Source organism: Pipistrellus kuhlii, unplaced genomic scaffold, assembly GCF_014108245.1.
Source record: "Pipistrellus kuhlii isolate mPipKuh1 unplaced genomic scaffold, mPipKuh1.p scaffold_m20_p_1, whole genome shotgun sequence".
In the NCBI taxonomy this organism is placed as follows: Eukaryota; Metazoa; Chordata; class Mammalia; order Chiroptera; family Vespertilionidae; genus Pipistrellus; species Pipistrellus kuhlii.
This window is the reverse complement of record NW_023425404.1, coordinates 188533391-188553473: the sequence shown is the minus strand read 5'-3', so window position 1 is coordinate 188553473 and position 20083 is coordinate 188533391. Positions and strand designations below refer to the sequence as shown.

Sequence of the window (20083 nt, the reverse complement as noted above, 5' to 3'; positions counted from 1 at the left end):
ACATGAAACATATGTCACACTATGCAAGCATACCTATAAGTGCAGATAAAAGGACATTAAAGTGAATGGGAAGAATATACACCAATTTCATGGTAGCCTAGGTAATGCAGGAGAAGGGGGATAAGAAAGGGACCACCGAAGATGGCAAATGCATGTCAATTTTATTGTTAACCTTTTATTGCTTTTATGTAAAGGAGCCTGGCAGCAAATATTCTGTAAAATTGTTCACTATCCATTTTTGGTAAGAAATCCTCAGGTGATTATCATTCTATAAAATGTCCTGTATTTTTATAAGTAGTTAAGACATAAATAGAGCACTTCATTGCAGCACAGTGAGGGCTCTCCTTAGCACTAATTTAATCACAAAAGATTCTGTAGTCAAAGAACAAGCCATCCCACCCCCACCCCCCAGTGTTAAAGGAGCATATAAATTAGGAAAAAAGAATTTAGGCAAACAAGTCAATATTTCAGAAGCTGGTGGGTGTCTCCCACTTGTGATCAATTATAGAACCAAAACATAGTGAGTCTAATTGTATGGTTCTTGTAGAAATAGTAACTATCCTATATAATAAAATGTTAATATGCAAATCGTGTAATGGTGTAATGGTGATAGAAGAGAGGAATGATTCTCTCTATTGTGTTTTTAGCCCATTGCTCTCCACCAGCCACTGCCCTTCCAAGGTCAATGCCTACAAACATGCCCAAATTTCTCCTCTTCTCTTCCAGCACTATTCCTTTAGGCAACTGCTCCATCTACCCCCTGTCCTTAACAGCTAAACTTCAAAAAGATGCCCACATTGCTCTCCATATCCTCACTCACACCCACACCATTGCAATCTGGCTTCTGCTCCACTGAAATTGCTCCAACCCAATCCTTTCAGTTCTCATTTTATTTTACCATGCAAAGCACTTAAAATAATTGACCAAGCACTGGAAAAGCTTCCTTCTCTGGCATCCACAGTACTACTCTTGGCTGTCATTCCTTTATCTTCCTTTTATGATTCATCTCTGACTCCTTTGCTGCTACCTACTCCCTGGTGCAGCCACTTAATTTTAACCAGCCTCTTACTATCCCATTCTGTTGAGAGCTCTGTTCTCTTCCTAAATGACCTCCTCTCTTCTCATGGTTTTATCTGCAGTCCATTGGCTCCTAAATCTGTATCTCTAACCCTGTCTGAGATCTAGGTACATATCATCAGCTGCAAGCTGGCTTTCTCTTACGTTCTCCAGAAATATCTCAAACTCGTTAAATCCAAAGCAGCTATATTCTCAAGATTTCTCACTGAAGCCTGGCTGTTGTATCTCAGAGGTGAAACAAGTGGTCATGATTCAATTCCTGGTCAGGACACATGCAAGGACTGTGGGCTTGATCCCAATAGGGGACATGCAGAAGGCAGCCTTTCAAACTCTCTCATCATTGATGTTTCTGTCTCTCTATAATTCTCCGTTCCTCTCTGAAATATATATTACAGCTAAACACATGAACATCTTCTCAACATTTGCTTTTCTTATCCTCATTTCAATGCTTGTTAACCCACTAATTATACCTGCTACAGCTCTCAAATCTACCACCCCTCTTCTGCCTGCCACACTGCTTTCATTCAGGTCTCCTGTTACTTTGTCTGTACAATCTTTACAACTAGTGCCCTTGACTTCTACAAAGCTACCTTCATCATTTCCTTCTACAACACAAGTATCATCATCCCCTTGATTAACACCCTTCAATAGCTCCCACTGCTGGCGGATTTTAATTCAAACCCTCAGTCATACATACAAGAGTATGAAACAATCTATCACCATCTACCTTACAGCCTCAATTTGAATACATTTCCCTCCATTGCCAATATATAGGCCATGTGGATTTTCTCACCATTTCCTGAATGTGGCTTGAATTCTTACACAAATCTGAATGTTGGCACAAGATGTTCTTATTTACTTAAGAATCCCTTTCTCTCTCCTCCAGGGATGAACCTCAAGACCTATTTGAGATGCCCTTTTCCTCTGCAAGGCTTCCTTTATTTTCCTAGGCAGGTAGTTATTGTCACACCTTTGCTCCCAAAAGGATTTGGCACTAGCCTCTATTTTATCACTTGAGTCACAATGGTCTAAGACTTACTTATCCTAGTGTTTTCCTAATGAAAAAGCAATGCATAAGAGCTTGGTTTTTGTCATAGTTTATTCATTCAATAAATATTTGAAATCCTACCATTGGTAGGCCCTGTTCAAGGCCTGTGGGGCATAGAACAAACAAAGCCAATATTTACACACAAGGAGTCTAAATTCCAGAGGATTCAATTGCAATCAGTAAACCTGAGGCATGATTTGAAGATGTCTGCTTACATAGTTAGAAAGGTCATAATGAAATCAGTGTTAATACCTATTACTATTGTGGGTCTTTTGATGTCATCACTCATGGAGCATCTCCAACTAGATTTCATCTTTCACTTCTTTGCAACCCCATCAACCTCAGGCACACATATGTGCATGCAACCCAGGATATTTAAAAGGTTACTGCTCAGCAATTTTTTGAAAGTGATAAAAACTATCACTTTCTCAAGACCTGAGGGAAATTTTCCACTGCAGGTTACTCATTGTAGATGGGTAGATAATCTTGGCTCAGGTCCCCCACAAATCAGCAGGTGTCAGACCCACACTGCATGGATTCATGAAATAAAAATAACAGATGCCCTCTCTGTGGTTGACTCAGAAAATGCCCATATGTTATTGGCAGTAACCTATATTAGACCTGTTTTAAATTACTGGACACTAGCTCATGTGTGTCTCATTAACTCTTTGGATACTTGTAGACAGAGCAATGGCAGCTTCTCTGGAATTGATACCTCCATCACGCATGAAAAAAAAAAAAAAAAAAAAAAAAAAAAAAAACCTCAGAAAGAGGACAGAGTATGGCAGGAACAAATCAGGACAAAGCAGATTCTGCACAATGCAGAAAGGACCTGAGCTGGGATGGAGCAGCTGCCACTGGCCTGAAGCCTTCAGGATGAGTACATCTTTCGTAACAGCATTGCAATGTAACATTACCTTTGTAAAACTTGATATTTAAGTGCTCACATAAATATATATGGAAGTTCACTGTTGATGAAATTGCACATTATTGGTAGTTCTTTGTCACTACTTTTTCTAGGCTATAAAGTAATGTACAGAGGGATGAGGACCTGCTTTGTGGATGCAGCTGATTTCTTAGCTAAGTGGTTGGCAAACTCATTAGTCAACAGAGCCAAATATCAACAATACAACGATTGAAATTTATTTCGAAAGCCAAATTTTTAAAACTTAAACTTCTTCTAATACCACTTCTTCAACATAGACTCACCCAGACCGTGGTATTTTGTGGAAGAGCTACACTCAAGGGGCCACAAAGACGCATGTGGCTCATGAGCTGCAGTTTGCCAACCACAGGTCTAGTATATCAGACTTTTCTCTTTACAACAGTCGAGGATAAATACAAATGCCTTCACATGAGCTTACTGGGATCTTATCTTCTGAGTTTGCTATTACTATTTCCATCATGTGTATTATTATCTAATTGTGTACTATTATTACAAAAAGAAAGAAGTTATGCTTTGTTAATAACTAATGTATATTCTGTGTAGAATTTATGATGAAATATATCCTTTACTTTCCAAAGCACTTGGCATTAATGCTGACCTAGGCATTAAAGGTCAGGCAATGAGTTATTAATAACAGACCAAAGCCAGATTTCTGAGGTGAGGTAAAGCAGACGAGAAAAGGTAAATAGGGAAAAAAAAAAAAAAAAAAAAAAAAAGATGAGAAAATTGAGAAAATGATTACAGCTCCCACAGAACATGATCAACAGTTTTCCGGTCATTGGGATAACTGCTTTATGTTTTTCCAAGATGAGATGTGGCTATTTGGTTATTGCATTCCCTGCTTAAAACCTATCACTTCTCATTGCCCTTGAGATAAAGTGTAAATACTTAATAATAATAAAACTCCAACACAGGACCATCTGTTATTGTAGCTACCTCTTCAGATTTCTCTCTCTCTCTCCCCCCTTTGGGCTCTCTTCAGTCATTCAAGTATATTCCCTACTCTGTTATTGTCTTATCTCTCAGTGTCAATTATATGTCAGCTTAATTCCTACTTCCTTTAGGAATTGATTTCTAACCCCTAAATAACATTAACATTCCCCATATGTTCCTATAGCATCCTTTGCTAGCTGCTCTGAAATTCTCAGCATGCTGCTATTGCACTTTGGAAGGTATTTCTTCCTTGCTAGCCATCTGTGAGGACAGAGAAGGAGATATTTGCATCCCCCAGGCACCCAGCACAATGTTTGATTTATAAAATGTGCTAAATAAATGAACTGATTGGAGGGAAGTGAAGTTGAAATGTGTCCTGAGACCCAGAGAGTGAGAGAGAACATTTCTTTGAGCTCCCTAAGTGCTTTCTTTTTGCATTTCATAGTGACAGAATTATGAGGCTTACCTAATAGTTATGACAATATCTGGCTGCTTTATTATCAGGCCATTTAAAAGCACTTCATTATCCATTGGTCAACAAATATTTGAGTGCCCCTGTAGGTCCTGGAAGTGTGTACAATCTCTTTACTCAAGGTTGGCAGATACCAAACAATTAATTAAAACTGTATTCATTAAGAAACAGTATTCACAGAGTTCATGACTTATTCTGGCAGGAGGGAGCATGCCTGGAGTTCTTGGCTTGCAGTAATGCTATATATTTTCAGTTGTTAGTTTCAACAAGATTGTCTGCGCCCAATGTCTATAGGGTGGGTTGGAGAAACAAATGCATGATGAAGCAGTGGAGGGAGGGGAAGGTGGGCAGCTATGAAGTGGAATGCTCTATGAATGAAAATCATGTATGTGCCTGTGACAACATCCTTCAAAAGTGCCCCATGCAACACCCTGTCAATCTCCATCTGCCCCACACTCTTACCCACATTAACCACCCCATAGGCCTTCAACTCAGACTCAGGGAGGTGCTGCAGGTTACCTCATTGTTATTCTAACCCCTCAAGTATTAATGGTTCTCTTTCCAACCCACAAGGCTGGGTATCAAGGCTCTTTCTCCCATGCAGAATCCAAGTGATTGGGCACTGGCTTTGGATATTCATTTACTTTGGATGTGATCCAGATAGCCAGGTCCTTTGTCCTTTAACCCACTAACCACCAAACTGGCATTAGCACTGTCTTCACTGAGCTGAGCCCCACCCTCCAAGAACAAGATCAGGCCTGCCCAGAATACCACTCTATTTTTTTTTTACCACTCTATTGTTAAAAGTACTACATAAGTCCCCCTTTTCCCCTCATTGACCCCCTACAGCCTGCCCCACACTCACCCCAGGGCTTCACCACCCTATTGTCTATGTCTATGGGTTAAGGGAATATGCATATAAGTTCTTTGGTTAATTATAGACTGTAACTCTTCAGTCTTCCCCACTCCTCCCTGTCTAGGCAGGAGAATGGGCAAGTGACTTAATGCCTTTATGCCTCAATTTACTTATCAATAAATAACTATCCAGTGTCCCTCTTACTGGTACCCCTCTAGTACAACAAATATAATGTTGAATTCCATTTTTCTGACCCTACACACATACACCCAAACATATAATTTCCTTTTTCTATATTTTGGATAATAACTTCCCATCACCAGGAGCAAAGGCCTTCACTTGGTCACCAAAGTTTGAGGGCAGAGGCTGCTTTATAGCAAGTGCCTGACTCTGCTCCTCCATGATCTCCCACTTAGCGTCACACTCACCTTCAATCAGTACAAAGACCATCCACAATGCACCCGCTGTGCCCGAGTTATTGTCTTCCCCATGGGCACCCTCTAGCCTGGCCATGCCCACCTAGAGTCAGGACAGGTGCAGTGTCTTCTCAATCACCCTCTACAGCTGAATACCATCCCTTCCCCCATCATATCTTTCCTTTGCAGCAGGACAAGGCAGTCTTCCTATGGGTCACTGTTATTATGCCATCATCTGTCTTAGAGATCTTCAATTCTCACCCAAATTCAAATCCACAGTCCTTAGCCTCTGCCCAGTCTTGTTTCTCAGCCTCAATCCCTCTCAGACAACTATCTACCCTAGTCAAACTGCTGTCCCCACAAATTCCTTCATACCGCCTACTAAAATGCTGCCTCACTAACCCTCCAAACACATCAGTGGCTCACAGCTCAGGTTTTCCACAGGGCTCTCCCCAATCGGCTACCCTGGGTGGCCTCCTCTCTCATTCAGTGATAGAGGACAAAAGTTACCCCTTCCTGGGGCAAATGCCCTTCTTCACAACTCTCTCCTACCATCACCTCAAGAGGCTCCCTCCTCACTACTCTCCTGACTTCCCATCCTCGGGATTAAAGTACTTTTCCTTCCCCTCTCCTCCCCAAATAATAGAAATTACCACAATTTACATTTATCAGGCTCTATCTAGTAGGCACGGTTTGAGCACTTTATATACATTAGTTTGATTAATCATTAATGTCATCTGTGAAAATGAGTCCTCTTCTTTGATTTACTAATTCAGCACACAATGAGTAAATTTTAAGAGGATAGTAAAAGTAAATAAATAAGCAGAAAATAAAGATATGTGTGTATGAATATTGCATAGCATATACATGAATAGTATTCTAGCATACATAAGTATTAGAGGATAGTAGTATAGTATATATCAATATTTTTTTTTTGTTCAGGGGAGTATATGAAATTTATCAAGGAGAGTAAATTAGGATAAGGTATGGAGACACAAGTGGGATTTATATTAGATGAAGTCATTGGAGATGTACTGTTGTAATAGAGACCCGAATAAAGGGGAAAGCAAGCCAATGGGCAAGAATGCTTCAGGCAAAGACCATTCATATAGAAACCAAGCTACAGAGAGGTCACATGGCTTAGTCACACAGTAGTAGACACAATATCTGAACCCTAATTCTGACTCCAGCGTCTGATACTGAGGCTCCATTCTTTTTAAAAAATATATATTTTTTTTATTGATTTTTTACAGAGAGGAAGGGAGAGGGATAGAGAGTTAGAAACATTGATGAAAGAGAGAAACATCGATCAGCTGCCTCCTGCACACCCCCTAATAGGGATGTGCCCACAACCAGGGTACATGCCATTGACCTGAATCGAACCTGGGACCCTTGAGTCCGCAGGCCGACACTCTATCCACTGAGCTAAACCAGTTAGGGCATGAGGCTCCATTCTCCATCCATCATTAATGTTCTGTAGCAATTCACTGTTAACCAGCTCTGGCTTTTGAAACTCTTATTCCCCAGTACTTAGTATGCATGATTAACATGGGCCAGGCACGAATCTCAATACCATTCTCCTCTCAGATTTCTTCCCCCACCATCACATGTGTTCCTGATTTTACACCCAGTTCCCACCAGCAGCTGCTGAGTTCTTCCATCAAGAACATATACCAAGATCCAATGAAGGTATTTAGCAGGTGCCTTTGAAAGTGAGGTAAGATAACATGTTCAACTTAATCAATACATAATTCAAGCCAAAGTAGAATTCTAGGGTGGGGAAGTCAAATATGTTTTAAAATCTTAATTCCTATACCCTAACCAACTAACATACCTTTTTATATCCTGAAATAATTGCTAGCATTATCTCTCCTACAGGAGGTAATTGATTAATGTGATATGAATAAATAACTATTGAATAATGTCCTCAAAATGATTTCTAAAACTACCAGAACACAGATTACATTAAAACTGAAAATATAATTTTCACTACTTGTGATATGAAATTCTATTCTAATGATATTTATGAAAAGCTACAATCTCATATTCAGAGATCCCAGAATAACATAACTATTTTAAATTGCAATGTATCTAACACATTATTTCACAGTTCAATCTTCCCACTTTAGTGTTTGTAGATTTTGCATTGTCAGTATTTATCCTGACAGATTAACAATAATTCTGAAGGTATTTTTTAAGTGTCTATAAGAAATTCACTTTTTTATTGTTTAATGTATTACATATGTCTCCTTTACCCCCACTGAACTCTCCAGCCGCCCCCAACTCACAGCACATGCCTTCACCCACCCCCAATCTGTGTTCATTTGTTATGCTCATATGAATGCATATAAGTCCTTAGGTTGATCTCTTACCCCCTCACCCTCCACCTTCCCTCACAGGTTGGACTGTCTATTTGAGATATTATGCTGAAGGTATTTTTAATGACTAACTTTCATTTGGAATCTACATTCACAAATTAACTAGGAGGGTTTATAGGACTTAGCTGTAAATCTGGTACTTTTTGTAAAAAAAAAAAAAAGTTCTTTATTGATTACATTATTACATATGTGACCTTATCCTCTGTGCTCCTCTTCCCCCCACTCATGCCCTCAACCCCTGTTAAATCACATCAGAGTAAGCAGTATTTATTACCTTCTAGCTTTGCTAGCTTTCATGTGTTGCCTTTAAAAAAAAAACACAAAAAAAACTATCTTACAATGACTCCAACAAATAATAGGTTTATTCTATAAACACAGGGTGGGTACATTTATTCAGTTTATGTCCCTACATATTGCTGTATTTCAGAATTCCACCTTCCTTTTTCCCATGTTTCTCAATATCTGCTTCCAAGCTCGCATTGTTTTATATTCACTGCCCAAGATCTTTCTCTCTTCCATCTTCACATTAATGCAACTGTGTTTCAGGCCCTGTGTCAGCTCCCTCCCAGGTCACAACTTCAGCAGGACACTGATGAAACCGGACCACGAGAGGAAAGGGAATGGGGAACAGATTGTGGTAATATTGTGCATCTCAATAGGAAGAGAGTCAGCCTCAAATTGAAAAAAGTTTGGAAAACAGATGACATGGAACCTGATTTAAGAACTCTTGGGAAAGATGTGAGAAAAATTTAGGCGAATCTGATTTTCACAAGTGGCCCCAATATTAGATCAGGTATGATACTATTCCTAGGAGAAATGATTGATTCTACAAAATTAAAATTAAAAATTAGAGTGATATTTGATTTCATTTTACAAGCCTTACACTAATTGGAAATGCTACTGCCTTTACTGGTACATTTATCCAACTGACATGAAGAGAACTGGGCACTTTAAGTTCCTTTAAGACTAGCTTCAAACAGAAGTTATTACTCATGTTGTATTCTCCAAGATTTAAAATTATATTTGTTTTATGAAAAGAGTGATTGTCTTCATAGACTGCCAGAATCATAAGTTTTAAATATCTCTAAAGTGGCTTTAGATAATGTCACAGTGTCTCTAAGTGGGTGACAGATAAATCCATATTACAGATGGAAAAATGGAGTGAAGGCAAAAAGAACAAATATAGAATTTCAAGAGACCCAAAGAAAGAAAGGTCAAGTTCAATATCATTGTATCTGCTTGGATAAGAATGGCACTGAAAGTAATTTTGCCTTTCAACATCCAGCTCACCTTATCCTTGTGATGAATGTTTTATAATATACATTAGAGGCCCAGTGCATGAAAATTTATGTATTAGAGTGGGGGGTCTCACAGCCCAGCCTGCCCCCTCTCACAGTCCAGGAGTGGGATACAATCCTGAGAGCAGAAGAAGGTGATGCCCCCATCACACCTCCGCTGCTATCACTGCCTGCAGTGCAAGCCTCAGCTGGCCCTGGTTACCTGAGCCTTGGGTGGCCCTGAGCAGGCCTGGGTGGCTCTGGGTGGCTGGGCAGCTGCCATCTGAGGTTTGCCTGCACCTTGGGCCATCCCTGGGCAGCTGGGGGGCTGAGGGAACTGGGGGACTCCAGAGGCAGGCACCCCAGCACAGCACAACTGAGGGCACTAGGCACTGCCATCTTGTGACTGTGGGTGCTGCCATCCTTGAGGGTGTGGCAGTCAATTAGGATATTCCCTGCTTATTGGCTGTGGGCGCTGCCATCTTTATGAGGCTGTGATGGTCAATTAGCATATTCCCTCTTTATTAGATAGGCTGTTATTTCTTTTCTCCTCTTCTCTACATAAACACAGCAAGCCCTCAAATAATGACATTTCCTTTAACACTATCCTATATAATAAAAGCCTAGGTAGTGTCACACCCTTGTGCAATGCCCTTGCATGATGCCCTCATGCAACGTTATCACAAGATGGCCACCACAAGATGGCCACATGCACAGCGAAGGCAGGGCCCAGCAGCCGCTTTGTGGTGAGGCCTGGTGGTCCTACGGTTCTACATGGCATGGAGGAGGCCGGTCCCGGCAGAGGAGGGGGTCACAGCAGGAGAGAGCAGTTTTGGGCCATCAGATGGGCAGGGAGGGCAGTTAGGGGTGATCAAAACCATCAGGGGAGGGCAGTTGGGAGCAATCAGGCAAGCAGGGGAGCAGTTAGGTATCAATCAGGCTGGCAGGGGAGTGGTTAGGGGGTGATCAAGTTGGCAGGCAGGCAAACGGTTATGAGCCAGCAGTCCCAGATTGTGAGAAGGATGTCCAACTGCCCACAGGGATTGAGCCTAAACTGGCAGTCGGACATCCCCCTAGGAGTCCTGGATTGAAGAGGGTGCAGGCCGGGCTGAGGGACACTCCTCTACCCTGTGCATGAATTTTGTGCACCAGACCTCTAGTTATATAATAACATTGGTCAGAAGAAAAAATAAATGGATTCCCCATCAGGGCTACTGTCTGTGAAGTTTGTATGTTCTCCTCACGTCTGCCTGGGTTTTCTCCACATCCTTCAGTTCCCTCCCACATCATAAAGATGTGCATGTGGGATGGACTGGCATGTCTAAACTGTCCCAGTCTGAGTGTGGGTGGGTGTGACTGGCCCTATGATGGAAGGCCATGCTGTCCACCCTGGGCTCCTGCCTTGCACCCTGCATTGCCCAGATAGACTCCAGCCATCTATGACCCTCAACTGGAATCAGCAGATTGGAAAATCTTTGTCTTACTTGCTTTTATTAATCTTTCTTATATGGATATGTATAGCTCACATTTACATCAATGTCTAATATTAAAAGTGTGTTGGGTCCATATTTAGAAGTTTGGTGATTTTTTTTTACCTGAAATATTTCATAGAAATTTAACTCTTGTTTATATAAATTATCTCTATGGTAAAACTGGTTTTGTTATATGTTATTTTGCTTAAAATCACAGTTTCCAAAAATCTATTGACTTCAGTGAGGACTTACTGTATCTGGTGCACCCTCAGTAAATATTTATTGAATAAACAGTGAGTTCTCTGGAAACAAACTCTACATGCCACTCAACCTAGCACCAAGTAGTTTCTCTGTAAATATTTGCTTAGTGAATCTTATCATTGCAGAACCCATCCATCTACAAGTGGACACCATGGTGAACATTTTATAGAAGAAAGACAAACAGCAACATAATGATCAATGGCCATCCTCCATGTCCTCAACTCTCTAAATTAAATAAATTTCCTCTAAATTAAACCTCTCTCCAAATTAAAATTTTTCTCACAGTGGGTTTGACAGATCTATTTTTGAAGTGTCTGTTTGCTATTTCTATAATATTGTTGAGTTTGTTTCTCATATTCACTGCAGACACAACAAGATGATGACCTAAGGATCAATCACTTTGCACAGTGATGGCATGGGTTGGACCACAAGAGTGCATTCCCACCCTTAGGGTACATAGCCATAGCATAAAATATGAAAATGTTATATGAAAATCTATTCAACACATCTCTGGAGCACTTACCATACATGAAATATGGCTAAAAGGTATGGGCTATAGCAACATTTTGTAAGTTTTTTCTTATGCTAGTCTAATGAAAATTCATTAAATTACCACAAGTTACAACCCCAAATGAGTCCCCTGGCAGAATATCCATTCTGAGATGCTGAGTATTTTTATAGTTAGATGAGCTATTTTTCACCCAATTTTATTATGAAATTCATAAAGATATTTGGAACTCATGACTTCTCTTTGACAAATATATATATATATATATATATATATATATATATATATATATATATATATATATTTGACAAATATATATATATATTTGGGGACATTCTGAGGGACACCTTAGCATCTATAAACACAATGTGCAGATGGTATTATAATGAAGATGAGAGTGGGAGGGAGAGAGAGAGAGGGCAAGAAAAAAGAAAGGAGAAGGTAGCAAGCATAGTCATTAGATTGCAGTAGTTAATATATCAGTTCAATCTGACTTTGATTCCCATTTGGGCTATAGATAATGTCATTTCATAAATAAACTGTTTTACTCAAAGGATCCTTCAAAATATTAAAAAGTGTTGACATCTGGAGATGAAAGTCTATTTTTCCTCCAAAACCTTTTAAAAGTTAATGGCCTATAAAAAATGTCAGTTCGAATTCTGCAAAGACTTTTTATTTACTATTCATGAGCAGATGCTGCCTGAATACACAGGGGGACATTGCCCTGAGCCAATCCAAATTTCAGGTAACCAAAAGCTATAAACTGTTGTTGTGAAATGGGTTGACTACTTACTTTTCCCTAAATAAGTAAATGGGGCAGAATATGTAGGAGGGAGAACTTCCTAAAATGTCAGTAATATATCCACAGGGTATTGAAACTGACAACCCATTTCCAATGGGAGAGCCATTCAACCACTCTGGCTATGTCCATTTGGAAGGAAAAATCAGCCCTAAGATAGGCATCAAGGCCAACTGCTCAATATTACAAATTGTATATTTATATCCCTATTTAAATCATCCTTTATATTGTCAGAGTGAATGGAGAATATAATATTTAAACATTGAGAATCTCTCCTTTAAGAGATCAACCGAAAGACTTGTATGCATGCGTATAAGCATAACCAATGGACGCAAAACTCTGGGGAGGGAGGGCATGTATGGGAGTTGGGGGGGGGGGGTAATAAGGTATGTACGCATATAATACCTTAATTAAAAAATGAAAAAATATACGAGAATCTCTCCTTTTTGAGACTTTCTAATGCTATATGCTGATGCATGCATATAGAGCAGCCAATTGTGAAGAGACTGGGCCACACTAGGGACAGTGATAGGGCTGAATCTCATCTCATGTCACCCCTGCCATGGTTTTCCCTTCCCTCCTGCTTCCCTCACAACTCAGCCTGACTCTGTCTGTGAAGTCTGGTAAAAAAGAAAATATCCCTAATCAAATGGATGTGTATACATTGAGTGATGTCCCAGATTTTTAATGTCTCCATTTCTTTCCATGGCCACTACTACAGTGAAAGGATTTACCATCAGCTGAGGATAATGATGAAGATGTACTAATGATGGGAGACAAGGTGGTGTGGCATGTAGGCTCCAGGTTGGGAACTGTTTGGGAGGTCCACTCTCTGTAACATGAACTTAGACTAGTGTGAGCAACCTACATCATGATGCAGAAGGAGTAAGCAACTAATCTCCCCACTCTTTTACTTGCAGGAAAATCAGGAGAGGTGACAGTCAGTCACTTGGGGGAGACCCCTTGGACTATGCATCCTGGCAGTCATTGGTCTGAAAGGATGAGGGTGAATCATAGTTTCATTCCAAAGACAACTGATCACTGATGTGCCCAGAAAACACTGGGCACTTGCAAACTCTACTCAAAAATATTATAAACTCCCATAGCCATGCATGACAGATTCAACAGCATGCTCAGTTCAGAGGAGCACTGTCTTGGTGTCATACTATGTTACTCACCAGCCTGGATGGGAAAGACAGGAAACCAAAAAAGAATGTCACTTCTGGTACAAGCCATCAAATATGAATTGTAGCCCTAGCTGGTTTGGCTCAATGGATAGAGTGTCGGCCTGCAGACCAAAGGGTGCCAGGTTCAATTCCAGTCAAGGGCATGTACCTGGGTTGCAGGCTCCTCTCCAGCCCAGGCCCTGGTTAGGGCTTGTGAAAGAGGCAACCAATCAATGTGTTTCTCTCACTTTGCTGCTTCTCTCTGTCTTTCCCTCTCTCTTCCACTCTCTCTAAAAATCAATGGAAAAATATCCTCGGGTGAGGATTAACAAAAAAATAAAAAACAAATAAAAAATATGAATTGTAATATGGGGTCTTTGATAGGTCTACCACTGGGCAGTTATTTAAATTCAATAACCATATTCTAAGCACCTACGATTTTGTGAAGCATTTTTCCAGTCAATAGGATGGGGTACAAAAATGAGTAATTCATGTGTGGTACTTGCCCTCATGGAATTACAACTTAAAAATGCAAATGAGACCAATATTCATAGCTTATTCTGCCTTATCATTCAGATATAGGTCAAAATAAAAGGAAAATGACCCATGAAAATTCTGAGCATAATTCTTTGGGGAGGAGGCAAGGAAAAGTCAGTAAGGCTACATGAAAAAGACCACGCACTTGAAATGAATCTTCAAGGATGCATTCAATATTAAACACTCAACTATGTTCAGTGGGTCACTTTGGGGCAGGATGTTCATTCTAAGCAGTAGGCACAGCATAGGATATGTTTGGGGACTAGGAAACAGTTTAGCAAGAAAAGGTACAGACATGGAAGGGTCATAGAAGATAATGTTGGAATAGAGGATTTTTGCCATACTGTGGGAGCCTTAACTACAAGCTAAGAAAATACTACATTTAGTTCCGTAAGTAATGGGAAGGTCTTACTAATTTTTTCACCGGAAATCAGCCTAACTCAAACCAGGTTTTAGTAAATGTATTTGATTGTGAGTGAGGAGTGGCACTTCATGCAAATAGGAGATAGCCAGGACAGCCTGGTAAGGGATAAGCATATAACCTTGAGTAATACCAGTACAATAGGAACTGGAGGAGGATCTAGACATAAAAGCTAGAGAGAATCTGTAAGTTGTGGTGACTTATTCCACATGGAATGGGCATAAATGATGAAGGTAGGGAGTACCATGGGGAAAGAAAAAATTTGCTTTATTTTTTAACTACATGCCTCAAGAATAACAGCACCATTAGGCCAATTTGGACAATAAAGTGTTCTTAAAAGAGACGATATGCCTTTCCTGACATCCTGACTCTGGAGCGCTAAAACTTGCTGATGGATCTGACCGACAAGGCATGGACATGTTCATCTGGTATTTTGGAAAGGGATGGGGCCAGAGCTCTAGACTCAAGAGACCTTGGCATCAAGGTAACATGCATCAGAACTACAGCTTGATTAGAGAGGATGTTCAGAAAGAGAAGGAAAATATGATAGAACTTGGTAAAAAGTTGCACAAGCTGGACCAAGAAAGAAAAAAGGGTCAGAAAAGTGATCTGAGATGAATAGGAGGAAACAGAATAAGCCAGTCACTGAATACAAGTGAGGAGAGTCCACTCATTCAACAAATATCTGTTGTTGAGCTGAAGTTACATGTTAGACTAGATCTAGGTGCCGGGGACACAGTAATGAGCAAAGCACAACAGCTTGCTCTCAGAGTTCGCAGTCTACCAAGGAGTGTTGATAAACAGCATGAAGCATCGCATGCATTCAGGCAATGTGAATTGAGGAAAGACCATCAGGATGTTTAACCAAATAAAACATTTTTTTTTAAAACAGAAGTACAGGTGAATCATGGGCCAGGGGTGAATAAACTTGTAATGACAGGTGAAGTTATATAACCTTAAAATATTGTTAAGGATGGTGAAGGCCCATTGAACAAATTAAACTCATTCTTCCTGCTTCAAGCTAACCCCCTTCCCCAGAAAACAAACAAACAAACAAACAAACAAACAAAACAAACCACTTTAATCTGCTTGAAATAGTCCTTAAGAAGGGAGGCTAGTCAGTAAGAAAGCATACTCTGCTATGAAATATTGAAAAGCAATATTGTCCACATGGTTCAGAAGACCAGTGGGGATAAGGAAAGCAAATAAAAGGACAAAAACAAACGAACAAGAGGGCCCATATAGTTTAAGGCCAGAAATATATCTTCAAAAGATTCAACCACTCTCTGGTCCACAATATCACTGAAATCTCACTCACATATTTTATATCACATGGCTCATTAATTTAAAAAACACCCATAAACTTATTTTTTGAAACTGCATTAGCATCCCCCCCCCCAAAAAAAAAAAGTATAGCAAAGAGAGAATTGCTGAATTTTAACACCCATCATATCATTTGTTTAGCACCTTCTCACATTAAACCACAGAAAGAAAGAGAGTAATGCCTTGTGAAATAAAACACTTCTCCTGGGTTCAGAGTAAACAGACTTTTCACTTCTACTCTTGTGGAATTATTAGTTTCAGTTTGCCTTATCCTTAATAAACACAAAACATAAGCCAGGGCCTCGAGAGATCCAGCAGACAACAATTCAAAATTGAAGGGCCCTTTTGCTCTATTGTTGGTTCCCCAACACAGGAGCTTCTTAGGTGAAATTTGAAACTGGTCCCTATACAAGGAGGGCAAGCAGAGAGTGAGGAAAAGGGCAGGCCACCCAGACTTTAGGTGGCAGGCTTAAGATGCAAGAAGGCTTGCCTTGAGTGGCCATGAGACAAGTAGACCTCTGACCCCACCCACCAGAATCTTCCCTAGGTTCAGTCATGTATACCATCCAAATGGTCTCAATGGCTATTGCTCTCTCAAGGCTGTGCCCTTAAAAATGGTTCTGGCTGTGAGACTGTTGGGTGGAGCACACAATTCCAATGACAGGAAAGGGGATAATGGCAATCCAGCAGGCACATCCTTCAATGACCTCCTCGGACACCTACTGAACACACATCTCCCTCCAGACTCTTACTTGTAGATGACATCACAGGGCACCTGCCATCCCTAAGTTAGATGGCACAGATTAAGGACACCAGTGACTAATTCTGTGGGTTTTTTCCTCTGACCTTATTTCTGATTCTCTTTTAAATATACTGTTGAATTATCAGTTCCCTCTGTCTCTCCAGTGGTAGCTATCTTATGTTAGATTCTATTGCAGGGGAGCAAAATAATGGGAATAAACAATGTCATGGAAAATACATTCTGGGCAGATTTTTGGTTAATTTGGAAGCTGATGAGTGGCCGGGGAAAATTGAGCACTGCAATTTCTAAGAAACCCTTTCTACTTGTATGTACTTATTTACAAGGTGTCCATCTTCAGTAAACTGTAGCATGAACAATTTTTCAATTACAGTGACTTATAAATGGTGGTGATCAGTTAGCCTATTAAATGTACTACCTGTTGAAAAGAGCACTTTTTAAAGCTATATTATTATAAAATGTTAGCAAGTCAACTCAACCCTGTGCCCATTTTTCCTCCATTTCTCCCTTCTCTTGTGCTTTCCTCCTTTACCTGCGAAAAAACCATTTTCACAGTATTCTGCCTTTAGAGTCAGGTCATAAAATACACACATGTTCAAGGGCACCCACATGGACATGTGTGCACATGCATAAATACACCCACTTCTCCAATTCCTAATTTCTGTTTCATCTTCATACATTCCTCTCATTCTGATCCTCCAGCTAAATTTTGTCTCAATTCCAATTAAGTCGTTTTATAAAACACCATCATCAAAGAGAGATATAGTCAAGGAAAAACTATTTTCGTCATGATGGAAGTTATGAAAATGTTCCATTTATTTGAAAGGAATCATAAGATCACGAGTTATTGTTTTAAAGCAAGAACTGAAAAGAGAGTACAAACCTTTATAAATGGCCATCCTTTCTTATTATCCAGGCTTAGTAAAGACCACCCTATCTCTAAGCACAAATAATCAAAGTACTAAAGCATATGTCTGATGAAAATAATATAGAGTACATATTCGGGAATCATTATCTAATGTTAACCTTGAAACAATAATAACAATAAGATGCTCCAAATTACTTTTTTTCATTCTTCCTCTAATATGACAATGTGAATACAATTAAAGAAACAGGTGTCAAATCAATTCAAGCCAGAAAACTCTTCACTTTGGGTCTCACATCGGCCAAGATATATATCAACATGTTTCCATTCTCCAAGCGAACAGTGAACACATACTGATTCTAGAGATACAATAAAAGTATTTCTAATGGGTCATGCTCTCCACGTGAGGTTTCATTTTTCTCATTTTATCTAACAACTAGAGAGTATGGCCACCTGTGGCCCTGTGAATGGACCGGGCATGCTGATTCAATCTCCATCTGGCCAACTGAGTTATCACCAAGCAGCAGGACAATGCAAGCCACCCATTGTACCCTGACTCACATTCCTACAACCTCACCTGTCTTTGAGTTTCCAATCTCTGCCTGGGACATGAGTGCAGTTCCTAAAAGGACAGGTAACTCTCTGCCCTATTCTTAATCAAAGGAACTGCAAAGGCAGAGACCCTGTGAATTAAACAGCTACTCAGCCCTCCACACTTATGCCATTCTGGAAAAAATCAATCTCTTAAGAATTATGAGAATTCCTCATAAGATCTATCCAGGACATAACTTGGTTTACAATGAGCGGGGGCTATTGGCGTGAATGAAACCAGAACTAAACGTCAGTACGATTCATATATGAAAGTTTAAAGGTGATGGTCATCAATTTCTTTTTCAGGATCGAGAGTCAAGACTCTTTAAAATGTGGCCCTCAAAGAGGAATAGTGTCCTCCCAGTTACAGTGACCTTAACTATTGGAGGGGAGGGAAAGGGAGGAAGGGAACATGTCCATGTCTCAATGTCTGAATTAGAGTGATAGACGCAAATCTGTTGACCTGACTCCATTTCCCTGAACAATAACCGGAGGTAGAATGTGGGCATACTCCTTTCCTTGCAACTCTACATCCCTCACATCCAAGTTTTTCATCCTGTAAACCCAAACTAGCCGTGTGTGTGACCCCCTCATCTTACATAATGTGGGAACCATCCAGCCCTTGGTTACTCTCCTGCTCCCTACAACAACCTTCACGGTTTGTGGCTCTTCCAAAAAACTGCACTCATCAAAGCTCCCTAACACCAACCTGATTCAACCCAAGGCACTGTTGGGGGACTAGGTGCCTGGCCCCCTATTTTACTATGAACTCCTCACAGAGCTTCCTATCCCTGCTTGCACAGAATGCAGGACCCTCCGAAGGCCCAGCGCCCCGCACCTGCGTGCCCAGGTCCTCCTGGAGGCTGGGCTGGATGGCAATGATCTCCAGGTGTCACTGAGGACCCTTGTCTCTGAACCCTCACAACTGCACCTGACAATCAACCAGACCCGCGCTCACTCTGAAGAATCTGACCCAAGGCATCCTCCTGTCTAATCAGCAGGGGGAGAAAACAGTTTTAGTGGAGCGTTTCAGGGCACAGAGGAAAGGTGGAGGGGGAGGATGTCCGCTCACTTATCCCCAGGTGTGAGGGAAGAGCACTGTGTGGTCTGAAGTCACCCTGCAGAGGCATACACAACGCGGGGCATTTTCAGAGAAGGCAAAAGTAGGTACAGGATGGCCGGGGACTCCGCCGCCGGCGAGTTTCACACACACTTTAAACATCTCTTCCTCCTGGACCCGGACCATGCGTGCACCCCCCCTCCCGCGCACCCCGCTCCCCTGCGCCCGCCTCCCCTTCCCAGTCCTGCTCAGGGGACTCTCATGCAGAGAAGACACCAAACGTCCCCATCTAGGAAGGGGTCTGGGGCTCAGCCTGCCGGGGAGGGAATTAGGGAGGGGGGAAGGAAGCGGGGCGCCCGTTCGCATGCTCAGCGCATCCTACCGCCTGTGGAGCACGCCTCCTCCAGCTGAGCCGAGATGCTCTCCACCCTGCGCACGTTCATCTTTGGGGTCGCCTGGTGCAGGAGCGGGACTCGAGGGTCACCCGGCTCCGGGGCGTCTACCAACGGGTCTGGCACGGAACGCACCGGCTGCGCAGCCCAGGGGCGTCAGTTGCGCTGGAGACTGAGCGGCGGCGGCGGCGGCAGGCTGGGAGCGCAGAGCGGGCTGCAGGTGCGGCAGCGGCCGGCGGGGGGCGCTGCGGGCGCTGCGCGGGGATGGGCGGCGGGGCCGCGCGGGCGGGGGCTGGAGGCGGAGGGCGGCCGAGGCGGCAAGCGGATGCCTGGCTCCCACAGGCAGAGTGTGAGGAGCCCCCACCCCTCGCCCGCTGGGCGCCACCCCTGCCACCTGCTGCCCCCCGGCACCTGGATGAGGGGCTGGCGCGGTGGCTTTGGGGACGGAGCACCTACCCTAAAGAGACTGGAGGCGGCTTAGGGCTCAGCAGGGACCCCTCTGAGAGTTGCCAGCGGGTTACAGTG

General features: G+C 41.8%; 1 protein-coding gene across 2 annotated transcripts in view; it reads right to left on the bottom strand.

Annotated features, from left to right (window-relative positions):
- The window catches only part of KCNIP4 (potassium voltage-gated channel interacting protein 4), a 913574-nt gene extending 893767 nt beyond the window's left edge, over positions 1-19807 (bottom strand). Inside the window, exon 1 of one of the 2 annotated variants that reach the window (XM_036419588.2) lies at positions 19549-19807. In XM_036419588.2, the coding sequence (XP_036275481.1) occupies positions 19549-19609 (61 nt within the window). In that variant the 5' untranslated portion in view covers positions 19610-19807. The remainder of the gene's footprint in view (positions 1-19548) is intronic. The other variant, XM_036419543.2, reaches the window with a different exon arrangement.
- Between the last annotated feature and the right edge of the window lie 276 nt (positions 19808-20083).